The sequence below is a fragment of the Manacus candei genome, unplaced genomic scaffold, assembly GCF_025592945.1.
Source record: "Manacus candei isolate 608988 ecotype Guabito, Panama unplaced genomic scaffold, ASM2559294v1 h1tg000033l, whole genome shotgun sequence".
Taxonomy (NCBI): Eukaryota; Metazoa; Chordata; class Aves; order Passeriformes; family Pipridae; genus Manacus; species Manacus candei.
In genome coordinates, this window is record NW_026138081.1 from 9,706,639 (window position 1) to 9,714,954 (window position 8,316).

The window sequence follows — 8,316 nt, forward strand, 5'->3', positions numbered from 1 at the left end:
CCATGTGCTGCGTCTCTTCCACCCAGCCTGGCCAGCTCTAAAGCTCTTAGTGCCACAAGTGTCAGACCCATGTCAGGAGCCGTGGGGTACCTCTGCAGGTACCAGGGCTTGAAGGAGTAGGAGGAGGGGAAATGCCATCACCTCTGGTGCACAGGCTGTGGGAGGGCAGCCCCCAGCAGCAGGGCGAGCAGCAGAAGCCAGTGCAGCATGGTGCACACTGACAGGTTCCACCAGTTCTGCAGTGAGGTCACAGAGGAGCCACCCCAGTTGCCCAGGACTCCCACTGGGGGGGGCAGGGGACACAGTCCCTTCCAGGTGCTCCTGCTACCCCTTCCTACCTCCTCACCTTCAGGTCTTGGGCTGCCTTTGCCTAGCCCTGCCTGAGCCCCACCACCTGCTCAGATTCCTCCCTGTGCTGGTGCACGTGTCTCTGTGCAGCCACAGCTCCAGGGCTGTTTCTGTCCCTCAGCACCTGCCTTTGCCTCCCTCTCAACCACTCCAAAAACAGACTCCTGCATCTCATCTCAGTACCACCTTGTCCCTTCCCAGGAGTGACCCCCACCAACACTTCACAGACTTTGCAGTCTTCAGCATCTTCCTCTGCTAAAATCCCCAGCAAAGGGAGCACAGTCCCTTGCTCGTGGCTTTTCCAAGCTACCGTTGCCACGTTGCAGGGCCTTGTCAGCTGAGGTGGCAACAGAGTCCCACCCCCCCACATACAATGGCAAAGTCCTGTGGTCCCCAACTGTGGTGGCCCATTAGGGATGTGCATGTGGAACTACATCCCCAGTTTCGGGTGCTGAGGCGACAAGGCTGCGATCCCTGCAGCCTCAGAATCCCTCAGGCATGGTTCAGGTAGAAATGCTCCTGACACCCACTTGGGGCACACACACCTGGCAATTTCCAGCTTCCAAGCACTGCACAGGGAGCTGTCTGTGGGGCAGTCCAGTGCCACCAGCTGACTACCCCTTTTTCCCTGCCTAGGGAGTCTCCACAGTAGCTCACTGCACAGGCTGGTGCCTCAATTGTCCCCCAGTTAGCAGAGGAGATACAGGCCTCTCCTGGGCCCTTTATTAATATGGAACAGCAGTATTTGCTGCATTAATCACTTCTCTGCCCTTGGCCAAGCCCCTGAGCACTGGCTGGCAGCCATTCTGCAAAAGCTTCTAGCATATATTAGGTGCCAGGAAAGCAGCCTGCACACTGCAGCTCTGTGTACCGCCAGGGGAACCCCAGGAATCTGGGGACTGAACCAGGCATCAGGAGTTATGGAGGCTACAGTCACCAGCTGAGCAACATGTGGGGCCCTGACTGACAAAGGCCAGAGCAAAAGGCTTCTAAGGGACCATATCCCAGGGTAGACAACTGCAAAATCTGCTCTTTCTGACGGAGACAGACCTGCTGGCAACCAGACATGAGGAGATCCCACGCAAAGAGGGAGAGGCCCTTCAGCTCAGTTCTCTCCCATCGGTCAGTTTATTTGACAGACAAGTCCACTCCAAGCAGATCGGCCAAGCACAGCCAACACAAGCAGGTTGCAGGTTCAACCGCAGCGCCTTGACATATGAGACAATGCTCTCCAAAAACCCACTATGCTGCCTGGCTTTATTATAGCACAGCTGTACAAAAAGAGAAAAAACAAGTGCTTAAAAAAGAGATTGCCCCATCACCATCACTGTAGCCACAGAACGGTCCAAGAAATAGGTGGCCAGAGTCTCTGCACACATGTAGTGTCCATCATTCACAGCTAGATCCGTTAAAAAAAATCACATACACCCCCTCTCCCCACCCTGCAGAACAGGAGCTTCTCATTGATGGTTTAACTGAGAATTAGACATTATCAACATCCCTCCCCCCAGCCTGCTTGCCCTCCTTAGAAAGGTCCAGCCATGATCTTAGCAGAGAATAATCATCTTCTCATCAGCCCCAGTTATAGAAATAGATTTTCTGCCAAGCAGGCAAGTAATCCATCAGTGGCCCTGAAAAAAGAGAGCAGAGGGATCACACATGTAGAAAGGCAAAAATTTGAAGCTCTGTGTCTACGGGTTGTATCCCCCCTTCTCATTATGATACCCAACAATCCCAAATCTCCGCTTCCACAGAACAGAACAGGTAGTTACTTTTGCCAAGATGGAAGGCAACATTGTGATGTGGTGCCAGGAGCAAGCAGGATGTGAAACATGGTCAGCATGGCCATGGTGTGGGACACCAATCACTCCCTCAGAGCTGACATATCCAAGCTCCAGTGGGAATGGGGAGGCAGTCTACAACGTGCATGGGGAAAACCCACATGGAGAGAGTCAGGAGGGCACTGCTGTGACACAGGGAAGAGGGAAGACAACTCAGCAATAGAGAGCAGGTGCAAACACAGAAGCATCTGCTGTAAAATGAAAATGCTTATGTAGCACATGGCTTAAGCAGGCTCCAAAGCCTGTCTGAAATCACTAACTGGAGGAAGTGGCTCCTGAGCTAGCCAGCTTTGTGATCTCCCCAAAGAAAGGGTAATCCCATGATGACAGGCTGATGTAATGTCACATCACTGACATGAATCACTCCACAAAGATTCATATCATCAGGGAAGAGGGGTAATGAAGTTCTGGCCCATAATAAAGGGATCCTATGGTGAAGGATTATAACACAGTCCTGGTTCCACCCTTTGATTTACAATCAGTTCCTGACTGGGTCAATACTTCTAAGCACTCATTTACCCCTTGTGTCTGCCCTGCAGACTAGGGATCAAGGAAAAGAGTTTGGAAACAGGGCTGCAAATCAGGGCCCTGGTAAACCAGCTGAAGGGCAGAAAGGAAGCACAGGAGAAGAGGCCTATGTGGCAGAGACCAAGCTCTGCAGCCTCAGGGCACACAGAGGTTTACTACTGTCATCAAACCAGGAAGCAATTCATCCTTTCCTTTTCCAGTTCAAAATGACTCAAGCATCAACACAGGGTGCACTAGTGCTAACCACTCTAGGGACTTTGCAATTCCTTCCCTGGACTGGAAACCAACCGGCAAATGTTCCAACTGCCCTCATTTTTCTTCACCAACAGAAATGGGAATATAACAATGGGACCGGACCCACTTACGTGTGACGAAGCCAACTCCAGGCACGTAATCAGCCAACAAGCGCAGAAGGAGAAGGATCCTGCCCCTAAGAAGGGAGAGAATATGAACAAGTCCAGCTGGACACCTCCTGCCCCAGCTATTGAATGCATGAACAGCAAGGGCAGTGTTATGCAAGGGCTCAGATTAACCTGGTCAGAGGCACCCAGACCTCTTCAGATCTACTCACCCAGTCCCCTGATGCTATTTCAGTTAAAAAGGAAATTTTCAGCAAAAGCCCAGCAGGGGCCCCTTACTCTGAGTATCGGTCATAGAAAGGAGATCTCAGCAGGTAGTACAGCAGTAGGATGGTTCGTCGCCTCAGCTCCGCTCGCTCTCGCCTGTTCAGGTCTTTCAGATCACTCAGCAAGCTCAGACTGGAAGGAGGAGGGCAGAGAGCTAACTCACAGTAGCAGCAGCCAGCCGTGATAAGAAACTGTTTCTAAAGCCCTCCACCCTCAGCTCTATGCAGAGCACACTGCACCAGCTCAGAACAGAAAGCACGGTAAGTGTTGCAGAAGACAGGCAAATGTGTCAATCTCCAAGCTAAAGACCAGCCCTTCTGAGTATTTCTCTCAGTAGGGCCTGCCCACGATTGGGAAATAGGGAAGTGTGATGCTCAAGCACCAACAAAGACTCTTTATCAGACTGACCTTGAGATGTCCAGGACTGCTGAGAGGAGCCAGGGCTTCCATGATCTCTGGCCCCACACTCCTAAACTCAATACTAGGAACACACAGTCAAGGAATGGAAAGATGAGAGATGCCTAACAAGTGGCACATAGACAAGCAATCCCCCAGCTACCCACAAAGCTCTGCCAAGTGCAGGAGAATACACCCTAAGACAGTCTGGGGGGTTCCCGGAGAAGGGGCTGGAGGACTTGTACCCACAACTCCAGCGACTGAGGCCAGCCAAAGTGTAAGAGAAGGGAGGAGTCCCGAGGCCCCTACCCAAGCAGAGCAGGGAGTGAAGCCTGGGTAAGCCCTGCACTAGGACCAAGCCTGCAGCACCCTCTGCCGGCACCGCACACGGCGGTACCTTGCAGACAGCCAGGGCAGGATACGGTGGAGCAGAGGGCGGGTAATGTAGAGGGATTCTGCGATGGTTTCTTGGAGACCCAGAGGTGTGGGTGGCTGGTTCATCTCCTCCGCTCTTTTGCTCTGTGACTCCTCCCTCTGCTGGGGGGACCCCCAGTGTCGGGACTGCAGGGATGGGGCTGAAACAAGCAGATTTGGTCACTAACACAAATAAAAGTTTTGTCCCAGCTGGAAATTAAGTATCACACAACTGCTAGCTCATTCCCCAGCCTTGGAGCACCCCCTTCCTCCCTCGACCAGAAGAATGAGGAGAAGAACCAGAAAAAGGTAAAGCTCATGGGTTGAGATCACAGTTTAATAGTTGAAATAAAGTAAAATAATAATAACAACAACAATAAAAAGGAAGATAACAAAAGCCAAGGAACACAAGTGACGCACAATGCAACTGCTCACCACTCTCTGACCGATGCCCATCCCATCCCCAACCAGCGACTGCCCCTCACAGCCAACTCCCCCCAGTTTATATACTGGGCATGACATTCTATGTCCCTTTGGCCAGTTCAGGTCACACGTCCCGACCATGTTCCCTCCCAGCTTCTTGTGCACCTCCTCACTAGCAGAGCCTGGGAAACTGAAAAGTCCTTGGCTTAGAGTAACCACTACTTCACAAAACCCTACAACATCAGTATGTTATCAACATTATTTCATATTAAACCCAAAACTCAGCACTCTATTAGTTACTAGGAAGAAAACTAACTCTATCCCAACCAAAACCAGGACACCTTCCTCCCACCACCTCCCACCACCTCCCCTGCACCACCACCTCACTGCTTTCTGCACTGTGAAGATGTGAAACAGGAAAGCTTGAAGAGCTGCAGACATAGCAACTGCTGTGGCTGACCAGCACCCTCAAAGCTTGCCTCCAAAGGGGACAGAGCAGGGAGAGGTACCTGTAAGATCTGTGCTCCTCAAAGCATAATCCTAATGAAGAGCTGTCTCTGTTGCACAGATCACTTGGAAAATACAATTTAAGTGCCAGCTTTGCAGCACGCATCTCAATGCCCGTTGCTTTGACACCCACCCACACTGGCAAGATATGCTCACACCCACGTCAAACATAAGGGGCACAGAGCAGAAACAGCTCAGGCTGAAAACAGTTACTTACTGCTCTGGAGAGAGCGCACAACACGGCTGGAACGCCTGCCAACATAGGTCTGATCCTTCCCTGAAGAGTTGTCTTCTGTGTCTGTAGAAGAAATCAGCCACAGGAGTCAGGCTTCAAAGCAGTACACTTCACCCCAGAGCTGGCAGCACCGTCCCCTACATTGCCACCAAGAAGAGCAGACTGAAAAGCTGATCTCCTGCACACCGGACCATCCTGCAGGGGCTAACACTAGGCAGAGAGCGAAAAGGTAAATCTGCCTGACACTGCCCAGGCCTAGGACCTCTTTCCTCATTGTCGGACCGGGGAACATGCAGCCTGACTCCCAGTTCAGCCAGCAGTTCCTGGCTTAGCCTTCTCCATCCCCTGCTTCTAGACTGTAAAACAACCCTGCCACTAAGCTAACTTGTCCTCTGTAAAGGGTGGAAAGTTCAACAAAGCTCAGCCTTGAGTACTGAAACCTTACAGCTTGCTGCACAAGCCACTGATCTGATAAGCAATTCCAGCAGGACAAGACATGTGGCCCAGCAAGGCACTAAGCCAATGATGACAACACCATGGAATCACCTTGAGGGTGGAGAGGCTGCTGCTGCTCCCTGTTCAGTGGCACGATGGGAGGAGACATCTGGATGCCAGCTTTGTACCACAGCAGGAGCAGGAGACGAAGGATGGCTCTGTGAAGAGACATGTGGAAGCCTCCAGTACCAGACTATGCAGCTGGGCTACTGTTGCACTGGAAAGGTGGCTTCCATAGAAGAGGGAAACACTCAGGTCTGCTCAGAGCAACTGGCAAGGTGAGAGGTGTAAACGTTCCCTTCTGTGGCACAGTATCCAGTACCCCGTGGGGCTCCAAATTCCCCCAGCCTCAGGGACTAACAGCTCAGTCCTGCTTGGTCTTTCTCCTGGGGTACTACTGAGCGCCCTCCAGACCCCCTTTCTGAGCACACATTGCCCCTTCCCCCCCTACAGCACTTACTTAGCCAGCTGGATGAGGACAATGATGGTCCACCGGCCCATCTCCCCCCACACCCTGGCTGTCCCCATCTCTGCAAAGACCTCCACGCATTCTAGCACACTCAGCCAGGTCAGCAGCTTCTGCTGGGGCAGTGACTGCAAAACACAGAGAGAAGGAGGGTGATAAGACAGAGGTTCTGCTCTGGAGTTAAAGAGGGCACACACACAGCCCAGTCTGGTGGGACCCTCAGAAATAAGCACCAGATGGCCCTGGAAGTCACAGCTCCAGAAACAAAAAGCAATGTCTGCACTGCAGCCGGAGCCTATTCACAAGACCACTTATCTAGCTCCAAGCAGGAGCAGACCAAGACATCACAGTATCACACAGGGCTGCTACTCAAGAAACAGGGAGAACATCACAGCTGTATCTTGAATTGCCTTCTACCCCAACAAACACAGCAGGCAAGCCTGCTGGGTTTTGGCACTGTGCTCCATGGCAAAACTCTCTCCTCCACCTCATCTCAGAGTTGAGACACACGGCAAACTTCCTCTCTGGGGCCAGAGCTGATGAGAGAGTATGCTTGGAGTAGAGGGAAGGGGACCCAGACTCCACAGGCACACCAGAGTGAATGCCTTCTGAATACAGCATCTAGATTCCAGGCATGAACCCTGAGACAGTGGGTGCTCTTCCAGTCTAGGTCCCTGCTCTCCACATGGGAACTCGCTGCTGCTGTCAACCACAGGCTTTAATCCATTAAAAAGCATCAATAAAGACAATGCAGCTGAAATTCTCTTTGACTTCAACAACCAGGGAAGTCTTCTGCATTTGTCTGTTACACACCTGATGCACCAGCCAGAGCTGCCTACACTGAACTCACACACTGGGCAGGCTTCTAACAGAAGAGGCTTGTCTGGAAAAAACCACCCTCCTCCCCATTCCCCAAAGGGTCTAACAAGTGCTGGGAACCAGCCTGGGGCTTATTCAAGCAAGATATAGAAGCAAGGTACTTATGTTTGTTTTGCTCAATGGCATATGCAAAGAAAGAGTCTGAGGGACAGAATCAGAATTTCAGTGCTCCAGAGCCACTGCTCTGAAAACACCAACAGTTATTCAGCAATGCCTCTGCCTAGCTCGAGTTCTGAGCTTCTCAAAAAAGCCAGTGGAGTTTTTGGTGCAAGTCAGGGCCTGATTTCTGCAGTCCAGGGAGTGCTCTAGCCACTCCTCCAAGACAGGAGCTATAGGGCAAGGCTGCTATTTACCTGCATTCAGAGGTTGCCTCTGGCCTCTCCATACCTGACCACAAAGAGAAGCCACAGGAGACCTATCAAGTTTCTACAGACACTCCCTGAAAGCTCCTGCAAGGAAGAAGCATGTGTCCCAAATCCTCCTCCCACACACTCCAGCCTTACCACGGGCAGGCTTTGCTGCAGGTCCTTTCGGAGAATCCAGTCATTTAACAGCACTAAAAGGTTGGAGGCAGAGTACACTGGAAAAGGAAGAGAACACCGCAGAATGGATGCACAGAAAGCAAGCCAAACCGGCGCTGCTGCCTCTGTCCCAGGCAGGGGACGAGGGAAGGAGGGCAGCAAGACGTGTAGACTCCTCCCATGGGCTGCCAGAGGATGCAGCCAGCCAAGGAGAAAAGCAGGGCCCGGGAGCGGACCCGCATTCACCCGCGCAAGGGCACAGCACGGTCCCCGCTGCCCACCTACCCAGCTCCGACAGCGCGTGCGAGTCCGAGAAGCGACCTGCGGAGGGAAGACAGCGAGTATCAGCGAGCACCCGGCGCCGGGGGAGCCCCGCGCCCCGCTGCGCCCCGGTGTCCGCACCCCTCGGCCCAGATCCCGGCCCGGACCTCTCCCCGCTCCCGCACCTGGCAGCAGGTAGGAGAGTCCCCGCACGGTGCCCTCCAGCTGGGCCGTGGCGGCCGGGTGCCGCCTCACGTACTCCTGGTAGCGCTGGCACAGCAGGCGCAGCCGCCACGCCGGGCCGGCTCCGCGGGCACGGGCCGTGGCCGCCGAGGCCGCCGCCGCCGCCATGGCTCCGCCGCCGCGCTGCTTCCGG

The 8,316-nt window shown here is 53.2% G+C and overlaps 2 protein-coding genes across 2 annotated transcripts in view; both read right to left on the minus strand.

The window, feature by feature from the left end:
• The window catches only part of FREY1 (Frey regulator of sperm-oocyte fusion 1), a 2,664-nt gene extending 1,281 nt beyond the window's left edge, over positions 1-1,383 (minus strand). Inside the window, exon 1 of the mRNA XM_051791706.1 lies at positions 142-1,383. Within this exon, the coding sequence (XP_051647666.1) occupies positions 142-209 (68 nt within the window). The 5' untranslated portion in view covers positions 210-1,383. The remainder of the gene's footprint in view (positions 1-141) is intronic.
• A 70-nt stretch (positions 1,384-1,453) lies between these two features.
• On the minus strand, positions 1,454-8,306 carry PEX16 (peroxisomal biogenesis factor 16). Its single transcript, XM_051791686.1, has 11 exons — positions 8,126-8,306; positions 7,965-8,000; positions 7,662-7,738; positions 6,274-6,407; positions 5,865-5,971; positions 5,301-5,381; positions 4,162-4,314; positions 3,752-3,824; positions 3,356-3,475; positions 3,083-3,147; positions 1,454-1,979 (listed from the first exon to the last, which is right to left on the minus strand). Exons 1-11 carry the CDS (start codon positions 8,289-8,291, stop codon positions 1,921-1,923), a joined length of 1,071 nt encoding a protein of 356 aa, XP_051647646.1. The 5' UTR covers positions 8,292-8,306; the 3' UTR covers positions 1,454-1,920.
• Between the last annotated feature and the right edge of the window lie 10 nt (positions 8,307-8,316).

Bases quoted from the DNA above. Each gene is read 5' to 3' on its own strand.
- PEX16 (XM_051791686.1), bottom strand. From the start codon at position 8,291: ATGGCGGCGGCGGCGGCCTCGGCGGCCACGGCCCGTGCCCGCGGAGCC. The intron at 5,382-5,864 runs GTGATTCCATGG...TTTCTTCTACAG, and splicing joins GCAGCCTCTCCACCCTCAAG to ACACAGAAGACAACTCTTCA. The intron at 3,148-3,355 runs GTAAGGGGCCCC...CTCCCTTCTTAG, and splicing joins TTCTATGACCGATACTCAGA to GGGCAGGATCCTTCTCCTTC.